This window comes from Alosa pseudoharengus, unplaced genomic scaffold (assembly GCF_046254945.1).
Source record: "Alosa pseudoharengus isolate Yale_2024_CS ecotype anadromous, Long Island Sound unplaced genomic scaffold, YU_APseudo_1.1 YU_APseudo_1.1_scf_12, whole genome shotgun sequence".
Lineage (NCBI taxonomy): Eukaryota > Metazoa > Chordata > Actinopteri > Clupeiformes > Clupeidae > Alosa > Alosa pseudoharengus.
In genome coordinates, this window is record NW_027468587.1 from 1,743,133 (window position 1) to 1,764,962 (window position 21,830).

General features: G+C 42.5%; 1 protein-coding gene across 1 annotated transcript; it reads right to left on the reverse strand.

Annotated features, from left to right (window-relative positions):
* Window positions 1-1,487: 1,487 nt before the first annotated feature.
* Window positions 1,488-12,361, reverse strand: opn9 (opsin 9). Its single transcript, XM_076279594.1, has 8 exons — window positions 12,247-12,361; window positions 9,351-9,501; window positions 7,979-8,118; window positions 3,989-4,127; window positions 3,683-3,797; window positions 3,455-3,535; window positions 2,812-3,328; window positions 1,488-1,813 (listed from the first exon to the last, which is right to left on the reverse strand). The coding sequence occupies exons 1-8, from the start codon at window positions 12,359-12,361 to the stop codon at window positions 1,488-1,490; spliced, it is 1,584 nt and encodes a 527-aa protein (XP_076135709.1).
* Between the last annotated feature and the right edge of the window lie 9,469 nt (window positions 12,362-21,830).

The following is a 21,830-nucleotide window of genomic DNA, read 5'->3' on the forward strand; positions in this document are numbered from 1 at the left end:
TGAGGTGAAAAGTGAATTGAGTCATCTACAATATCCAGTAACAATTGGGAAGTTTCACTTACAATAAGCACAGTCGACTGTATTTACATACACTGAAAGAAATATAATTCCATTCCATCTAATATTTCCACCTCTGCTCATGAATTTGCACTCCAGGTACTGTCCAAGGTACTGAAACCATCCAGGACAATTCCACAATTTTCACTTACTTACTTAGTTTGGGTGAACAAAGACAAGCCTGTCAGCAAATTTGAATTTGCTCTGCAAAATCCTGTCTGGAAAAGATCCCATTAATGGCATTTCCAAATCACCAGACCCAGGATCCATTCACAATCACTTCTCCTTTATATGATGGCCGCTAGAGCAGAGCATTCTGTGATGGCTGTGCTGACGGCAGCAGCTCTATACAGGGAGACGTGTATTTTCTATTGAATTGAGTACACAACTGCATGTAAAACCTTAGCTGACAAGAAAGATACAGATAACTGTGTTTAGAGGTAGTAAAGAAAAGGGGTAAAGGGTATAAAGGGTAAACTTATATATCCAAATATAAGGGAAAAGGCTTTTTATTGCAATGGGGCAAAGTGGCACAAGACCTGTCGCTAACCCCCCCCCCCCCCCCCCCATACACACCCATCGCTACCCCCCCCCACACACACACACCCATCGCTAACCCCCCCCACACACACACACACCCATCGCTACCCGCCCCCCCCACACACACACCCATCGCTGGAGCAATGGGGCAAAGTGGCACAAGACCTGTCGCAAAATATCATGGAAACTGTCCACTGTCCAATGGCATTGCATTTGCAGAGTTGGTACACCCATCTTTTTTGCAACAACTTTTTTATTACTCCCTGACCATAATTCTCACTAGGGTTTCTATAGGTTTCTCTGACACTCTGGGTTGTGTTGTTGAGTGAGTAGCACTTTGCATGTTACCTTTTTTGGACACTACTCTAAGATCCCTCTGTCAGTAAAGCACATTTTTTGAATGGGTGTGTTCGGAGCTCTTACACTTCCATGCTCACTTCACATCCACAGGGGCCTGCTCCTGTTCCAGCTGGCATCCTATTTTCTGTGTTAGGCAGGCAACCCACAACCAGTAAGACGATAAAGACCTGTGAAAGTGAGACTGATGATGCACAGAGGTGTGAATGAAACCAACCTTACAGTGATTTATAGCCAACACTGTATCTTTGAGAGGGCAGATGTTGATATTTTGGAAAAAGGAGAAGAAAACATTACATGACTGATACCCTAAATCTCTGATAATTAATGAAGTGTTCACATACAAGCATATTTGTGTATAAAATCATTACCATCATCACCATCACCATCATCATCATCATCACCATCACCATCACCGTCGTCATCTCATTATTATTGCTGTCATCACCAGCAGTTTTTTTTACTATTCCTTTGCATTGCCATAAGCTCAGTAGCATTCTCACTTCCTTTTTCAGAAGTGACTTGCTGCATCTTTAAGGTGCTTCTCCGTCCTGGCATGTTAGCACGCTGCTGGAGGTTGAGGCCTCCTGTTCTTTGGCCTGCTTCTTCCTTCTCTCCCTGGATCTCTCTCCCTCCAGGTTCATCTGAGTGTCCAAGGGAGAGAGGTCTGGCGAGAGCCTCTTCACATTCCTGTTCCCATGGTTGTTTCCAGGCCACGAGACCCTGAGTCCTCTCCCTTCTTTCTCCTCTGTAAGGTCATCCCTTTCTTTATTGACATGTCCCTTCTCTGAAGCCATTCTGAACGTGCTTCTGACTCTCCAGCTGAGCTGATGTGAGAGGCTGACGGAATTGTGTTTTCCTGTTAAGAATAGAGAGACTCAGAGAGAGACAGAGAGAGAGACAGAGAAAGAGACAGATGGGGGAGAGAGAGAGAGAGACAGATGGGGGAGAGAGAGAGAAAGAGACAGATGGGGGAGAGAGAGACAGATGGGGGAGAGAGAGAGAAAGAGACAGATGGGGGAGAGAGAGAGAAAGAGACAGATGGGGGAGAGAGAGAGAGAGACAGATGGGGGAGAGAGAGACAGATGGGGGAGAGAGAGAGAAAGAGACAGATGGGGGAGAGAGAGAGAGAGACAGATGGGGGAGAGAGAGACAGATGGGGGAGAGAGAGACAGATGGGGGAGAGAGAGAGAAAGAGACAGATGGGGGAGAGAGAGACAGATGGGGGAGAGAGAGAGAAAGAGACAGATGGGGGAGAGAGAGAGAGATGGGGGAGAGAGAGAGAGAGAGACAGATGGGGGAGAGAGAGAGACAGAGAGAGAGACAGAGAAAGAGACAGATGGGGGAGAGAGAGACAGATGGGGGAGAGAGAGACAGATGGGGGAGAGAGAGAGAGAGACAGATGGGGGGGAGAGAGAGAAAGAGACAGATGGGGGAGAGAGAGACAGATGGGGGAGAGAGAGAGAAAGAGACAGATGGGGGAGAGAGAGAGAAAGAGACAGATGGGGGAGAGAGAGACAGATGGGGGAGAGAGAGAGAGATGGGGGAGAGAGAGAGAGACAGATGGGAGAGAGAGAGAGAGAGAAAGAGACAGATGGGGGAGAGAGAGACAGATGGGGGAGAGAGAGAGAGACAGATGGGGGAGAGAGAGAGAGACAGATGGGAGAGAGAGAGAGAGACAGATGGGGGAGAGAGAGAGAGAGAAAGAGACAGATATGCAGCAATTCTCATTTGCATTAAATCTCAATGCTCAATTCACATTAACAGCAAGGAGCTGAGATTGTGATGGATTGAAGGGCAGAAGGTCATCATCATCACATATGTGTGTGTGTGTGTGTGTGTGTGTGTGTATGTTACCCTCAGATATGCTGGGGATTCTCACTGGCCTCCTCAGTCCCAGCATGTGGTAGACGTCTGCCCGGAACTCGCGGTTCATGATTTGGTAGATGAAGGGGTTCATCATGCAGTGGGCTTTGGCAAACATGGTGGGGATGAGCGTCAGCAGCGGCGGCAGACTGGACACCACCCGGGTCCCCTGCTTCCCCTGGGTGAGTCCGGCGCCAGAACTGGGTCCCAACGCAGAGCCGAGGCCCGAGTGGGAGATGGGGTCCCCCACGGTGGTACCCTGAAGACCTGGGGTGCTGGTACCAGAGACTGGACCTCCTGTGCTGGTCCAGTTGAGAAGGGAAGAAAGGGTGGCCAGGCTGGTGGAGAGTCTAGTCTCGTTGCTCCCTTCACCCATGCCAGGCACCGTCATGCCCACGGGCACTGCCCACATCTCCTGCTCTTCCTTGGCGGTCAGGGCGGAGTAGAGCGACACTACGGCGTAGGGAGTCCAGGCGATCAGGAAGCTGGAGCAGACTACAGCAGCGATCTGCCATTAACAGGGCAACGGAAGAAACATCAATCAAAAGTCTAGCAGGAAGTTATTCTATACAGTTCATAGGAGTGACAAAAGAAAAAAAGATAGGAAGAAAGAATGAAAGCAAGTAGACGTCACTTTTGTAAGTTTCAGGTCTTTACTGCTGTGGGTCTTGTTTGTTGATGAAATGGATGCCAGAGCATGTCTTGAACGATAAACCTGCATGGGAAAAATCAAACAAATTGATAGCACCATTAACGCTCAAATGCTGACCACGAGCATGCCTGTTACATATAGAATATGTTAGTTAGACTCAATCACCAATCAAACGGGCACTAATGCCCACCACAACTATTGGCATCTTACCGTGTACAAGATGGCCGAGTAGGAAGTGACGATGATTAAAGTGGGCACACAGAAACAGAGGGTGAGGATGAGGAAGATGTAGGCTCTGTCGTTAAGAGACAGCTTCATTCTCCACCTGCAAACAAACAGAGACAAGAGTCTAAGTCTAAGAAAGACCAAACCTGTGGCACCGATGGGGCTACAGCTACCGTGACAAGTGAATATGAAGAACAACAGGCATGAGAGGAAGAACAATCACACTTAAGTTTTCCTGAAATGATTTCAAGGAATTGGATCAAAACAAAAGTTTAGCAGCTGGCCCTCTACCAGTTAATGGTGCAGCTGGTGCCAAAGGGTTCGGGGCCGTAGCTGCCAAAGCCGACGGCAGGGAGAGACGCCCAGAATAGCGTGTAGAACCACACCATCAGCACCGCCACAGACGCGTGCCTCTGCTCAATCCACTGGCCTGAGATGGGAACAACGGAGGGAGGAAAACACACGTTACACAAGCAACGGAGGAAGGAAAACACACGTTACACAAGCAACGGAGGAAGGAAAACACACGTTACACAAGCAACGGAGGAAGGAAAACACACGTTACACAAGCAAGGAAGACACGACTGAAAACACACGTTACACAAGCACGGAAGACACGACTGAAAACACACGTTACACAAGCACGGAAGACACGACTGAAAGTAAGAAGGGCAGAAAGAAAGGAAGAGAAAGGAAGACAATAAAATATTCTTCAGTCAGGACCACTTTGTCAAGATAGTTTATTATTTTTATGTTTCACTTGGAGGTATGGCTCCTTCCATGTGGGTACCCTAAGCCTCCCATAGGGTGCAGAACCAGGCCTCAATGACAACAACTAGACTTTGATCAGTCAGATGTATGGGGTGGAGGTGGGTTTGCATAGAAAGTGGCAGGAGAAAGCACGCTAAGCAAAAAAGGCTCCCTGAACGATCTCCACAAATATATAAGACAAGTGATCAGCTGATCAATTAGCTGGATAGTGAGTCAGTAGAGCAGTTAGCCAAGTTAGCCGAGTTAACCGAGTTAGCCGAGTTAACCAAGTTAGCCGAGTTAGCCAAGTTAACCGAGTTAGCCAAGTTGCTGGGAGTGAATCCATGGCCTGACTGAACTAACGTTATGCTGCATTAAATCAAAATAACCGTATAAGAAATGCTGATCATGTGACGTATCAGGACTTACAGTTGAGCTTTGGATGAATAGTTCCACAATGCCACACTGGCAGACAGAAATGATCATGATTGATAGATAGATACTTTATTGATCCCCAAGGGGAAATTCAAGGTCTCAGTAGCATACAGAAATCACACACACATTCACTAACAGCGGAAAAAAGTAATTAAAAGTATATAATATAAAAAACACAACTAAGCAATAAAGACAGTAGAAGATAAAGAATATACTAAAATACAAATTATACTAAATAACACTAAATCTAAATCAAGTCTAAAAACAGTATCCACATAGTGGGTGATTAATCATGAGGCGCTTGCAATGACTGAGGCAGGGACTGAGCCTGTGATTCTCTGTGCACAGTGAGGTAAGGTGCTCTGTGTGAGTGGGTGTCATGGTGATGGTGCAAATGAGTAAGTCCAACAGTGCAACAGTGCAAGAATAAAGTCTAGAGGCCAGCATAAAATAAATATGGACATATAAGAGAGTAGGCAAGGTAATATAAAAAAAACTATATAGAAAAACTATATATATATATATGTATATAGTGGATAGACAGTACCCAAAAATGGAGAGGGTGGAGAGGCAGGCAGACTATGCGGAGAAGTCTATCTCTCCTCTTCCCTTGATTGATAGTCATGCGGTGGTTGAGAGAAGCCTTATGGGATGGCACCCAGGCTAGGGTTAGGGTTAGCCCTAGGGCTAATCCATTACAGAACAATTTCATACTTGTGAACTGTGTGTGGCTGGAGGGAAGTAACAGAAACAGGCTGGTTGATTTGTCTGCCGAGGCCCCACACCACATGACGCTAGTGTGATGTAAACTGCTCCAACCTCAGGAGCCATTAGATACACACATACCGTAATGCACCCCCCACCCCACCCCATGCAAACTGATTAGATACACACATACCGTAATGCACCCCCCATCCCATGCAAACCACCCCCACCCCATGCAAACCCATTACACACATACCGTAATACACCCCCCACCCCACCCCATGCAAACCCAATTTACCTTCACAGCTACGAATGACGAGGACACTATGTAAGTGTCCGACTGAATAGACAGGATAATAGACCATTACATTCTTCCCTGGTAATGGCAGGGGCCACAGCAACAATGCAAAGAGGCTCTGGAGGCAGCAATCAGGGTGAGGAAGTCATTTAACGGGGCCAATCAATAGCTGACCTTGGCTGCTCTATGGGGTTTTAAAAGGACCCCTGGAGAAAATAGTAAAAGATGAGGACCCAACAGCTGACATGACTTCTTCTATTTCTAAACCCGGTATTATGTCTATCAACCTGTGGCATATTCCAAAAGGAAAAGCACCATCAGGTTCAAGGACCCTCCATGTCAGAATGAACCTGATACTGTGCCCCTGAAAGGTCAGAGGTCCCCGAATCCGCAAGGAATCACACCTTTATATTTGTTCGGTGTTCAATTATTCAGTAGCACCCTTCTCAACACATAGGCTCTGTTCAAACCAGAAGGCAGCAGCTTGTTGCCTCCCTGCATAAATAGAGAGCTGTCTCACTAGACATGAATTTGGATTCAATGAATCTTTTAAGAATGAGTGTAGCACTCTAGAATATTTGGTTAACACTAGCAAAAGCCTTAACGTTAAACTAATCTAGCTTATGGAAGCTAGCAGTCTAACGGTAGAAAGTTGTTTGACAAATGGAGCATATATCAGACCAGACGCTATCAATGGTTACAACAATGGTATAATCAGATAGCAGTGTTTATTTCTCGCAAGATTTTGACGAATCTAAGCAAAAATATGTCAAACAAATCACATTTCAGCAGATTCAGCAGCAATTACTGGTGTCATCCGCCATCTTTGTTTACTTTTCACAGCTTTTGCAGACGTTACTGCAAAGGATTATGGGTAGTAGGGAGCAACGACAATACATTGATGCTTCCTTCAAAAAATAATTATTCGGTTTCGAACCGCACTTGCTGCCTCACTCCCCAAGATATCTGTTCCCATTTCGAACAGAGACATTATGTCTTATCATCTCTAAAACACATTAAGGTTGTTATAAAAATCATAACATGGAAAGTTAAAGAATGACATCTTTAATGGAAAGTAAATGAATACAATGAATACAAGCAAGCTTCTCATCATGTGGACAGCCCCTTGTAAATCTCTGTTCTCAGTGAACAAGTACATGCCTAGATTTGGGCATAGGTAAAAATATGATCCCAGTTTGATTGTGATCAAGAGTTTGATTGTGATAGATTTTGATGTTGAAGATATTTTGTTTGTACGGTGTGCCATCCAATGCACACAGATATGTACTAATGATTTGTTATCCTATATGAAGGCATGAGAGGTTAGTGTTAGGTGCAGGGTTCCTACACATTTTCCATTTCAAAATTCCATACTTTTTCCATACTCAAAATTTCAAATTTCTCGGTAGATTCTGACCGTATTCTAGACATTGTCAAAGGACTGTACTACTAGCATTGTGAACAGCTGTATAATCATGTTCATTATTAACTTGTTAGCCCTCAGAAAACACTTGCCCATTGTTGGATACTTTTCGATGGGGAAGTGCTGTGTTGGAAGGTGCACTCACATTTGATACAGCATACTACTGTACATATGTTGGAGACTATTGCACTGCTGGCAGAGGCCTCAGAAATCACCGTAAACAGTATAATTTGTTTGCAATAACATTTTATCAGATAATTCAGTATCCATGTCTTAGTAACTTTTACAAAATCAAAAACTAGGCTACCAGTGTTTTAGCCCAAAATAGCAGAGCTAGGTATAGGGCTCGTGCACAGAACTGGGGTTTTCGATTTGGTTTTGGTTACAGGGTTCCCTTGTGGGAGAGATTTTTTTCTGAGGACCCCCATTCAATTGTATCTTGATGATGTGGACTGACATCTTGACAGGTACACAACAGTAGGAATGGTTTATTATGACCTGAGTGAAGTCATACTGTAGATGCAATAGTCTGGAAAAAACAAATATTTCTCCATACCCTTGTTTTTTTTTTTTCATACTTATCCAGACCTGGAAATTACTAAAATCAAATTCCATACTTTTCCAGGTTTTCCATACTGCGTAGGAACCCTGTAGGTGTTAAGTATCTCACCGTATCGAAGGCTGCAGATTTTTAAACAGCGGTCCAGTGAGATGAGGCAGGTTGTGAGCATGGATCCGATGCCAAACACAAAGCCTTGGATCCCATACAACATGCAGCCAGTCTCGCCAAACATCCAAGCATGGGAGAAACTGAGATTAAATATTTAAATTATCTGAAAATGCATCTCATTACAATGTTTACAGTTTAAAAAAATAAAAAAAACATTTAACCAAGGGAATTGACTCAAAACCATGCCATTCTTGCAAGCTCTTCTTCAATGACAAAGTAATTAATTTAACACTTAACAGAGTCATTAATTTAACACTTAATTAATTTAACACTTAACAGAGTTTGTGAGGCAAGCAAAGGTGAACACAACGAGCATAACTTGAGAAAAACTGCTCTGCTGAATACACAAACATTCACATCCAATCCGATCATTCTTAAACATTTGCATAGTCATGTACATTGAGGATGTACCCCAATTCTCTTCATTTTGATGCTATCCTCCAGAAGCTTCCCTTATCCTCTGGCCCACAATTCACATTTTCGTGGCCATGTGGCACTCTGCTACACCAAGCATGGGGAGACGGGACATCGGTTGTGTTCCAAGTCGCATACTTCTCTACTTACAATACCTAATATGAGGGCACGGTGCTCTTATATTAGGTAAGAACAGAAGTATGCGAACTCGAACAATGGCTACGTTTACACCGGCAATGTGTGACCCAATTCCGATTTTTTTTTTGATCAAATGTGGCACTATTCCGAATTATACTTCAAATACATTGCCCATTATCAGCAACCACTCATCCAATGTTCCAAAGGCACATTCTGTTTACTAATCTGATATCATTTTAATACAATAATAAAAGGCTTACTGAGAAAACATTGGAGAACCCTTGCAATTATGTGCTGCCCTGATTAGAAAAAACAATGCAACTTATCTCAGCTGGTATTCTGTCTATAATGGAAATGGAATTTTCTAAGTGACCCCAAACTTTTGACCGGTAGTGTAAATATATTTGCAAATCTAGAGGGAGCTCTGCAGTCACCAAAAATACCTGAACCTAGTGTACCTTTAAAGGCGGTATGCTCTCCAGTCTCCACTTAAAATAAAAAACGATAGCCTATTTTGCGGACTCAAAATACTTTGGAAACAAAAGTAAACAATTAGCCACTAAAATACCCTAATGCAGCTTATTTCGTACATTTGCAGTGCTGTCTGTTTGTTTGCTTTCATTTCAGTGACCAAAATTCCTCTGGTGCGCATGCAGATTGTCTTAAGTGTTTAAAACTAGTGAACCATGTAAACACAGAAATTTGATATGGGCCACTCTCACACGCAGCCATAGACACCGTCTCTCACAAACACACTCACCTGGAAATGATGAGGCACGGCGCCCCCAGGAGGCTGTAGCCGAAATCACAGATGGCCAAATTGATGGTCATGAGCTCGTGCGGCTTCAGCTCCTTGCGTTTGCGAGCCATAACGAGCAGAACCAGGCCATTGCCAGCTATGGACACAGTGCCTAAGAAGAACAGGAAAAAGCAGCTTAATGGTGAAACAGACTATAGGAAATATCCTCAATTCAAAGGTTGGTTTTCAGCTGCATCAAAATAACATTGATTTGACCTATTGAGGTATTCAGCATCAGTAGTTTTGTGTGGGAGTGAATATGAGAATCAAATAAGTCTAATGAGCAAGTGAATTGGGAAGACCCAGATCCATACGTCCTTCAGAGTTATGAGGAGCAATTTGAGGGAATTAATTGTGATCATGATGGCAAATGGTCATAGTGAAGAGATTAAGGCCTTGCGTCTCAGACTACAGTACTGCAAACACACCACCTCTTCACAATACTGACAGGATTAGTATACTAAGACTACAATACTGACAGGATTAGTATACTAAGACTGTGTACTGCAAACACACCACCTCTTCACAATACTGACAGGATTAGTATACTAAGACTACAATACTGACATGATTAGTATACTAAGACTGTGCAGTAATCTCTACATATGATGTGATGCAGATGAATTCCCAGGTACAACCCCAAATCAGAAAGTTGGGACATTGTGCAAAATGTGAATAAAAACAGAATGTAATAATCTACAAATCTCTTAAACTCATATTTAGTTGCAAAAAGGACACAGACAACATATCAAATGTTGAAAATGACAAATTTGACTATTTCATGGAAAATATGTTAATTTTGAATTTGATACCAGCAACATGTTTCAAGAAAAGTTCTGACGAGGGTAACAAAATGCTGGAAAAGTTGTGTAATGATAACGAAAACAAAAGGTTTGGGTATGAAATAGAGCGTCCCAGTGAGCCAGGGTCTCTCAGAAGTAAAGATGTAGGGGTATTCATCACTCTGTGTAAACCTCTGTGCACAAATTATGAAACAATGTAATTTTAATGCTTCTTAACATGACATTGTGAAGAATTTGGGGAGTTCATCATCTACAGGGCATAATATTATTAAAACATTCAGAGAATCCAGATAAATCTTTGCAAACAAGGGTCTTTTGGACCGCAGATGGCACTGCATCAAAACCAGACCTGTTTCCAGACCTGTCATTGTATGGGCTCAGAAAAACCTCTGATAACCATTGTCTATGTGCACAGTTTGATACTGAATTCAAAAACTGCAGCCAAAATTGTAACAGCCAAAGCAGCCAAAATGAGACATGATACAGAAAATACCACCGTGCATCATGGAATAAAAAAACATGATTAAGACTGCCTCATACTGTTGAGCAACTGAAATCCTATATCGGGCAGGAATGGGACAACATTTCATTCTCAAAACTGTAGCAATGGTCTTCTTAGTTCCTAAACATTTACAGAATGTTGTTAAATGAAGAGGTGAAGCAGCACAGTGATAAACATTCCCGGTCCCAACTTTTTTTGAAACGTGTTGCTGACATGAAATTCAAAATGATAATATATTTTAAATGAAATAGTCAACATTTTCATTTTCAACATTTGATATATTGTCTTTTTGCTGCTAAATGTGGATTTACAAGACATTCTGTTTTTATTAGCATTTTGCACAACGTCCCAACTTTTTCTGATTTGGGGTTGTACAAAGTGTTATCATCATGAACATACACTCAGTCATACATGAAGTATACTAAAAAAACTAAGCCCACAAAGTTGTTTATTCACGGCTCGGGAAAGAAACATCCCACATTAGCTTAGCTCCAGATGACAGAACAAACGGTAAAAAGCCTGTAATCCTTTTATTACTATTGTTAATATTGTTATTATTATTATTGTTATTATTCTTATTATTATTATTAGTTATTTATTATTTATTTATTGACTTTTTTAATTGATTTATTTTTTATGGGGAATTGTTACGTCCCTAGCTGTTTGTGTTCTTGCTGTCTCGCTGTGTTTTTCAGACACTCCAGCAGGGGGCGTAATTGCTGGACCAGCCCTAAAAAAAAAAAAAGGTGCTGGTTGACGTCACTCCAGCAGGGGGCGTAATTGCTGGACCAGCCCTATAAAAGGAGCTGGTTGACATCACTCCAGCAGGGGGCGTAATTGCTGGACCAGCCCTATAAAAGGGGTTGGTTGACGTCACTCCAGAGGCCGGCTCGTTTTTGGTTCCTCGCAGAACGCCACCGCTGCCACGCCACGCTACGCTTTGTTCTCCGCTCTCCACACTACGTCCAGGTCTGCAGTCCCTCTCAGAGTGAGAGTCTGGGAGAGAGGCCTGGAAATTGGGCGGCTTCATTTTTGGCCTTCTGGCCTTCACTTGCTATTTGTTTAGAACATTGCTTTTTGCATTAATTTATGTTCTAGTTTAATTATAATAAATTATTGATTATTTTCAAATTTATCCACCGTTGTCTGCTGTATTTTGCCCTTGCTTTATTTAGCTTTGTTATAGTTCCCTGACCCTAGCAGGGGGCATAACAGGAATGCTTTATACTTCTTAGCTAATGTTGACAATGTGACAGCTATCTTTAATCTCCTTCACTATATCACTTTTGTCTATCAGAGCTATGTATTGAGACGTACAGTAGTTTGTGGTGTGTATGACTGTGGTGTGACTGTAAATGTAACGTCTCATTCTTTTCTAATAAAAAATGTTAATCACAAAAAAAAAGCCTGTAATCCTTCAGGGCAATATCTTTAGTTGTTTCTGGGCTTAAGGTGTGTTAGAAATGTTGTCAACCTAAACTCCATATTGCAGACAGCCATGTTAGACTGGTCACTGTGCTCTCACCTGTAAGACTGGTCACTGTGCTCTCACCTGTGAGGATGAGGAAGACGGCCACACACAGATCCGTGGAAACGGAGAGACGAGAACGGAAAGAAGGAGGGATGGACGAGGGGAGGGATGGAGGTGGAGTCCATGTGTCGTTCATACTCCGAGATAAATGAAAAACAGAGGGAAGAACAGTGTTTCTGGAGGGGGCGAGAAAAACGACAGTAGACTGCTCAAACAAATAAAATGTGAAGGAATAAACACTAAGAATTTAGCGGCCTTTGATAGTAAGCCAAAATGGGTTTCAATGTTTTGTGATTTTATGCTTTCTCAAATCTGGTGGATAACATAGCATAGTCTGGTAGTATAACATAGTCCTATGCATAACCTAGTACCTGTCATAGGGGGACAAAGCGACAATTTTGATTTAGTACAAGACTGGGTGAGAATCTACCTGACAAACACTAATACACCTGTATGAAAATTCTGCATATCTGTGGTGCAGAATCAGCTGTAAACTGTAAACACAATGTGCAAGGAGCTCGCACACACCATCAGAAAAAAGCAGTAATGCCCTGATCTCTTTCTTAATCCGCCCTGTGGTCACCCTGCCAAACAGGTGACTGCTCTAACTGACCCCCATGCCACACAAACACAGTGCAGCAGTCCCCACAGCTGTAGAGCTGGCAGCATCTTACCTCCCTCATGGACAGAGCACAATACTCCAGCACACAGCATCTTACCTCCCTTGTGGACAGAGCCTTCTTCTGTCTCCTCCTGTCTTGTCTCCCCCAGTGAGCTTCTTCACTCATCAACGCTGCGCAGAGCTCAAAAGCAGAGGCAGCTTGCCTGTGGATTGGTGGAGCAATCTGGTGGAGAGGAGAGAGGGAGAATTAACACAAAAGAGATGTGTGTTCCATTTGACCTCTCTCTCTCTCTCTCTGTTTCCCTCTCTCTGCCTTGTTCCTCCTCTGTCCTTCTCTGCAAACAGGAACGCAACTGCACAAGACGCTCAAACCAAGGGGAGGAATGGGGAGGAATATGGTTCGATTGTCAGTATAATGAAGCAGTGATGCGAAGGAAAGGTTATTAGAACTTCATGTTCTACTCACATGTACACACTTGCGCGCTCACGCACACACACACACACACACGCAGGCACACACACAACACACACACACACATTTGATCAGAGATAAAAGCATTAGAGGGATAGAAAAGAGATGCACTGAAATCAGTATGACTGCAAGAGCAACTACCAGAGGATTAAACCTTTAAAAAATGACAGATGTTTTTTTTTCTTGACTGTTCTTATCAACCCACAGTATGCTACCATAAGATCGAGGGATGTCGGTATACAGTATATGTATCTTCTTATTCAACAGGATTAACAAGGTTGGGCAAAACCCTGTGGATTTAGTCAACCACTGATGACAACAGAAGGGGAAAGGTGGAAAGAGACGGAGGGAAAAAAAAGATCTGTGAGAAGAGGGAGAGAATCGCGGGAATGTACGCTACCGGTCAAAAGTTTGGGGGTCAGTCATTTCCATTCTACTCCATTATAGATAAAAAGGAATCTTGACTGTTCTAGAAAGAAATGGCTGATCTTTAATGCAATATCTACATTGCCCATTATCAGCAACCATTCATCCAATGTTCCAAAGGCACATTCTGTTTACTAATCTTTTAAAAGGCTAACTGAGAAAACATTGGAGAACCCTTTTTCAATTATGTAAACACATAATGTAATCTGAAAACTGTTGCAAATGCAACTGATCTCAGCTGGTATTCTGTCTATAATGGAGTGGAATGACCATTTCTAAGTGACTCTTACTTCAGTGACCAAATAAACACATCAAAACCATAATCCCTGCTTCATAAGAAAATGTTAAAACATCTCTCTCCTCTCTCTCTTTCATATACACAAGCACCAAACATATGCTCAAGCACATAACAGATGATTGTAAGGCTGGTTAATTCATGGTTCGTCATCATTTTACGATTTGCAATGCCTGTTTACTTTGAAAGCAATGCCTGTGTACTTTAAAATTCTGGAAACCAAAAAATAATTTCCCCTTTACAAACAGGTATGAATTATACAGTATTTAGAGGTTCTTAAAAAACAAACAAAACAAAAACAAACCATGGGTAGTCTGTGATAATCTCATTTGGCTGGTAACGTCTAGACAGTTTTGATATTTAATGGCCATTTTTATAAACAAAATACTATTAACAGAACACTACCAATGGCCTTTTGAATGGGAATACAATATAATACAATGCAATGATTAAATTAACAACCGTTTTCTACAGAAATACACAGGAACTAATTATCAATATGCTGATTAATTGTCCGTTGTTTCTGGATTGTGGCTGTTGATCTGCCATGACAGTGATGATGATGGTTAAATTCAGAGCCAGTACACAAAGAGGTCAGATATTCTGCTTGTCCGTTTGATGAATCAGACAAAGATTGTTAATGGTTCACAAAGGGTTGAGTGTTTGTGTGCACAGCCATAACCTTCATAAGCTTCAACAGCCACCCACAGCATGCATGTTTCTGTGCACAGCCATAACCTTCATAAGCTTCAACAGCCACCCACAGCATGCGTCTTTTTGGAAAACATCAGCGAATTAGTCTCTGCCAATCAATACATTTTGTATAGACCTGTGCAAATGCATTCAATCACTGAAAGGAAGGCAAGGAAGCATAGCCTTTCAACTCACATATGTTCAATTGCGTTACCTAACTTAATTGTATGTTAAAAGAAGGCATTAGAAGAACACTTTGTTCATCTGATTGGTTGATTTGGCCCGTCGATAACCAACATGGGTGGTGCAGTGCAGGGACGGATTAAACAAATACGGGCCCCTGTGCACAATATCAAAAAAGGCCCCCCCTCCCCCTCCCCCTGACCGCGACGCGTGCGGGCGCGTTTGCGCGTGCAAGTGACGTGCGCGTGCAGCCAGCGCTTCTCTCTTTGCTGTCGCTGTGCAGGCTGGTGCACAATTTCACACAATGAAAATGTTGTACATTATGTCATATATTATAACTCAGGCCCACACAGAAATTAAGTCCAGCTGCTGTTTTTATTATTAGGCTGTAATCTCTCTTTGCTGTCCAAACAGTCTACAGCAACATTTTTCACTTAACGGACCGGACAACAGTTGTCATATTTCTGACGGACCGGTAGCAGGGACGTTGATAGTATTTTGTGAGAGGTGGTGCTGATCATATTACGGGGGGTTCGGGGGTCTCTCCCCCGGGAAAATTTCGAAATTCTGGCTGTTAAATATACCCTTTTAACGCAGTTTGGAAGGGGCATACAAACTTTAACAGAGCAAGCAGGGCCCGTTTTCTGTCCGACTCAGGCAGGCGCGTAGCAAGCGTGGGGGATGTCCCAGCTAACACATGACGTTGCAGCAACGTCGCCATAAAGTTGTCATTTGGTCACAGCGACATTACCTTCTGGCTACGTTGTTGTAACGTCACAGCTACTTTGCAAGACAATGTTGTCACTTGGTACCATTAGTGACATTGCAGCGACGTTGTGACCTGGTCAGCTGATGATGTTAAGAACGGTGCCACAACATTGTGATTAGGTCAGCTGGTGACATTGCCATTTGGTGCCGTGGGAAACGTTTCCGCGACGTCTGCCAATGACGTTGCCATGTAGTATTGTGAGTGATGTTGCCACAACATCATGATCAGGTCAGCTGATGACGTTGCCATTTAGTATCAGGAAATGTTCCCGCGACGTCAGCCAATGACGTTGACATGTAGTATTTGGAGTGATGTTGCCACAACGTTGTAAACGGGTCAGCTGATGATGTTGACATTTGGTGCCGTGGGATACGTCCCCGCGACGTCAGCCGATGATGTTGCCATGTAGTATTTGGAGTGATGTTGCCACAACATCGTGATTAGGTCAGCCGATGACGTTGCCATTTGGTGCTGTGGGAAATGTACCGGCGACGTCAGCCGATGATGTTGCCATGTAGTATTTGGAGTGATGTTGCCAAAACATTGTGATTAGGTCAGCCGATGACGTTGCCATTTGGTGCTGTGGGAAATGTACCGGCGACGTCAGCCGATGATGTTGCCATGTAGTATTTGGAGTGATGTTACCACAACATCGTGATTAGGTCAGCCGATGACGTTGCCATTTGGTGCTGTGGGAAATGTACCGGCGACGTCAGCCGATGATGTTGCCATGTAGTATTTGGAGTGATGTTACCACAACATCGTGATTAGGTCAGCCGATGACGTTGCCATTTGGTGCTGTGGGAAATGTACCGGCGACGTCAGCCGATGATGTTGCCATGTAGTATTTGGAGTGATGTTACCACAACATCGTGATTAGGTCAACTGATGACGTTGCCATTTGGTGCCATGGGAACCGTCCCCGCGACGTCAGCCGATGACATTGCCATGTAGTATTGTGAGTGATGTTGCCACAACATTGTGAACTGGTCAGCTGATGATGTTGCCATTTGCTACCATGAAGAATGGTGCCACAACATCATGATCAGGTCAGGATTTTACCTATTGGTCGGGGATCGAACCAGCAACCCTTCGGTTTCAAGTCCTGACCAGTAGGCCATGACTGCCCCAAATTAGTTAGAAATATCCACCATAATGTATTCAGATGTATATGGGGAAATGTATTGGTAATATTTGTAAAGATATATGTATATGCACAATATATGTACATATATGAGACCATGCACATACAATGTATGCACAATACATATGTGGTGATACAGTATATACAGTATATGTACAGTACATGTAACATCTAAAATATATGAGTACTTACAGTTTTTCTCAGTTGCTAAAACACTAAAACCCATTGGCTGAAGAAAGTTCTCAGTTGCTTGAACTCATTAAGCTAATTATTCAGTCTGTTGTCAATACCTTAAACCATTTCACATGGTAAAACACAATTTTTAGAAAAACTTTAAACACTCATTCTCAAAACACATTCTGCACTAATGCTTATGTACTGTATCCATACTGGTAAACACAAGTGGCAAAAATGAAATACAAATAGACATACACATGTCATCGATTAAACACAACCACTCAAAATTGATTTCACTTGTTTCAAATGATGTGACAAAACCAATATACGCCAGTTCAGAGAGCAAACAGGTTGTTGAAGGTGGGAATGAAAATGGATAGAAGAAACTATATAAGAAGACGAGTGCATATGCAAAGTGGGGGATGAGGAGGAAGGGGAGGATGGCAAGAAAGAGGATTTTTATTGGACACTGTACTACAGTGCATTGTAGGCTGTATACTGTACAATACTGTAAACAAATCGTATGGCCCTGAACATTGTGCTTTCCATTTGTTTACAGTACTGACTGCTCAATAGATTTTGACTGGTGCAAGTTCATATCAACAAAGAACAAGAATCAAAGGACAAGTTTGTGAGATGCAGGATACTGTAAAAATAGAGGTACAAGGAGGAGGAAGAACAAAAAAATGCAAAAAGCAAAGCAAAGTACTTGATGTTTCCTGTTTTGAGGCGAAAGTTTGATTTTGCAAGAGGAGTCAGAGGTTTTGTAAATAGTGCTTGTAAATAGGGTTTTGTGTTTAATGCTTTAAGAAAATGGAGCAAGGTTTCAGAAATTGTGTTTTAGCAACTGAAAAAAACTGTAATTGTTGTCACTTGTGTTTACCAGTATGTATGACATGTGCATTAGAGTTCAGAATGTGTTTTGAGAATGCGAATGTGTTTAGAGTTTTGCTGAAAAGTGTAAGTGGGATCTGCAAATTGTGTTTTACCATGTGAAATGGTTTAAGGTATTGACAACAGACTGAACAATTACAGTAGCTAAATGAGTTCAGGCAACTGAGAACCTTCTTCAGCCAATGGGTTTTAGTGTTTTAGCAACTGAGAAAAACGGTGAAAAACTGTAAAAAGTATTTCATAATGAGGGGGGAACTAATGTAGCCTAAGGTGTCTCTTATTTCATGTTGAGGTTTGCTTCCCAGCATGCATTGCAAGTCAGTTGTCTCGTTTATAGGCTATTATTGTTATTGATTTTGAAACAATATGGTTGAAACAGTTTAGCTTAGGCTCAACTCTTACTGATGTTTTGAACAATAAATTGAATAGTTTATTTAAAAAAAAAGAAACCGTGGACGTGAAACTACTAGTTCTAACCCAGTATAAAAGTCCAGCTGACAATTCCATTGTGTATCTTGTTGGAGGACATAAGCCTGAATGGTTGAAAATCAGCTACACACATAAGGTAAGTTCATACATAGACTGTATGTAATTAATAGCAAAATGGATAACCATGAAGATGTGATCTGATGTTACATAGGTTGTCTCTCTCCCACAGTAACAGTAATATCACCCGGATCAAAGCATTCGCTGTGCCTACAGGTATTAATTGGCCTATGTACAAGTGCTGTAAGAAGGGTAGTTGTCATGTAAGGCACATACTATAATTTTATTATTGTTGCGGTTACGGATTGGCAAGTTCCTTGAAGTTGTTGTTAAGGACTGGCGACGTCGGTAACTTACGTTATGGTTACGAAACGGCACCTTTCAATTCCATGTTGCTACAACGTAACCTGATGTTGCAGATACGGATTGGCAACGTTGGGGAGTTACGTTGCGGTTACGAATTGTCACCTTTCACTTTGCATGTTGTGGCAACGTTGCTAAACAGGACTGGTGGCGTCGGTAACTTACGTTACGGTTACGGAACGGCAACTTTCAACTCCACGTTGCTGCAACGTCACCTGATGTTGCGGTTACGGAGTGGCGACGTTGGGGAGTTACGTTGCAGTTACGAATTGTCACCTTTCACTTTGCATGTTGTGGCAACGTTGCTAAACAGGACTGGTGGCGTCGGTAACTTACGTTACGGTTACGGAACGGCAACTTTCAACTCCACGTTGCTGCAACGTCACCTGATGTTGCGGTTACGGAGTGGCGACGTTGGGGAGTTACGTTGCGGTTACGAATTGTCACCTTTCACTTTGCATGTTGTGGCAACGTTGCTGAACAGGACTGGTGGCGTCAGTAACTTACATTACGGTTACGAAACGGCACCTTTCAATTCCACGTTGCTGCAACGTAACTTAATGTTGCAGTTACGGATTGGCAACGTTGGGGAGTGACGTTGCGGTTACGAATTCTCACCTTTCACTTTTCATGTTGTGGCAACGTTGGATACGACGTTGTGGCAATGTATTTTGGGTCATTCCGTTACATTGCAGCAACGTACTGGCAACGTAACTGTGCTAGCTGGGGTGGGTGTTATAACGTACACACTTTTGCTGGAACATGATTCTATCCCCCACACTTTTTGTCAGATTAAAATGAAAGTAAAATATGGAAATAAACGCTCCCGTAAAGAGTTGGAACCGTATCTACCACAACGCGCACACAAAGACACACAAATAGGTCTGTTGATTTGATTGAATGGTCATCCAGCCAATCACATATAGTTAGCCAGTGAAGAACCAGAGCCACTCTGATCAAATTCAAAGTGTGCATCTTTCTGACTGACAGTTTTTGTCACACTATATAAATGCAGAGAGTCAAAGTGAATACGGGGGTGCGCGCACCAATGCACTTGTTTGTGCAGAAAGATCTTTGGCTACTGTTCTCAGAGCATTATGCTTTCTCTGTCTATGATCTGCAGCTTTTCTCAAACTATGGGCCTCCTCAACAATTAACCTAGGCTACTGGTCCACGTAGCCGCGAAATTAAGTTATGCCCGGTGCTTCACACGTCTGATCTGATTTCACTGTCAATGTGTCTCGTAGTGCTACATCTACTGGAGATCTTAATGTCTTACGATCGCGTTCCATTTAGAACATCTTATTTTGATCTTACAAACGGAGGCGTCAAGACACATTTGAGTTCTACATCTGAGAACTAAGATTTCCAGCATGTAGAACTCATATAGAGCGCTCATGCAATGTGTGTGTCCCTGCAGCAAGTGAAACTGTAATGTGGGCTAGAAGCAACAATAGTTTAAACAACAACGTGGCTTCCTGTAACTATTAATGGAAAAAGCATAGAAACTGCTAATCATAATCTTTAAATTGAAATTAATTAAGCTGGCTATATGCAACACAATTTATTTATATTCCCTTTGCAAATGTTTGGTTAGACTTCAAACGTTTTTGAATTTGAGCTTATAGTTCTGTATTCTTTATTATTATATTTATTTAGGTATTAGTGATACCTCGAAATTAGGCTGCTGTCTGTTAGGGCAATTTATTGTAGCCTGCTAACCCATATGCACAAAACATAATTTCTGAAATGATTTCTTGATTTATAACATGAGATATGTCTCCATGTATAGTGTCAAATAGTGAAGTGATAGGTAGATCATGTAGGCCTACATGTCACATGAGCCACACATACAGTATGAGGGGCGTTGCTTCTTCTGTCCCGCAAACTGCATTAAAATGGTGTGTTTAGCAATCAGAATTTCAATTTTTTTTCGGGGTAGAAACTGCCGGACACCAATATAGTCCGCACCCCTCTCAGAAAATACTTACAACGTCCCTGTAGGGAGTTATTTATAATTTGGCAAGATTGTTTCATTTTCCTATCCCACAACCCCCACACTTTTAAAAAGCTTGATACGCCCCTGGACTCAGGTGATGTGAACATTGGCTACCTGCATGATAAGGTTTTCACTTCACTGCTGCTTGACACTACCTTGCATGGAGACATATTTCACGTTAACAGTGGAGATGTTAGCAAAACTATAGCGTTTGGTAAATGGAGATGCAGATCATCTCCCTAATTAATTTCTTTACGCAACAGCCGACATTATGCGCTCACTCCAGCGAGACGAGTGAAGTAAGTGTAGGCCTATCTGTCATCGGCATCGTCATAGGCTATTTGCTACGATATAAGCTACTGTTAGGCCTACAACAAGTCGTGATTTATTAGGCTATCCAATCGCTATACTGTTTTCATGAACATTGCAGGAATCCACTTCATTCACCTACCCACGAGTGGGTCAGTTTCACTTTCGCAAACACGCATACACATTGAATGAGCACTCATAGCCTACCACTTCCACCTAATGTTATGCCTCTATATTTTATGAATTAAGAAGTATTTATTGATCAGGAAAACATTTAGTTTATTTTTCTTTCGGTCCGCGGTTCCATAACACTATTCAGTTGTGCCGCAAATTAACAGACAGAAGCCTAAATTCATGGCATTTTTTTTTTTAATCCGAGGGCCCCCATTGGCTGAGGGCCCCTGTGCACGTGCACACTTGGCACAAGCCATGATCCGTCCCTGGTGCAGTGTTTCCCACAGAATTGGATTGAATTTGTGGCGGCAACATGAGTTGGACAAGGGGAGGGGGGGTGTCTTGGTAGTGTATAGGTCTAATTGAGTGCCTGTCACTTTACGACATACATGGGCAACATACGGCCCGCGGGCCACATCCGGCCCGTGGGCTTTCCCTGACCGGCCCGCGTAAGGTCCGTGAAAGAACAAATAGTCAAGAGCCTAGCATAGAGATAATGCACGCAAATCAATATTGTTGCTTTTATTTTGAAAGCGACTGCTATTTGTACGCCCATACATTTGTGCGTGGATGCATACAATTTAAACACCCTCACTGAA

Coding starts and splice junctions, on each gene's coding strand:
- opn9 (XM_076279594.1), bottom strand. CDS start 12,361: ATGAACGACACATGGACTCCACCTCCATCCCTCCCCTCGTCCATCCCT. Junction 3,798..3,988: donor ACCAGCTGCACCATTAACTG/GTAGAGGGCCAG, acceptor GTTTGTTTGCAG/GTGGAGAATGAAGCTGTCTC. Junction 3,536..3,682: donor ACTCGGCCATCTTGTACACG/GTAAGATGCCAA, acceptor TTTCCCATGCAG/GTTTATCGTTCAAGACATGC.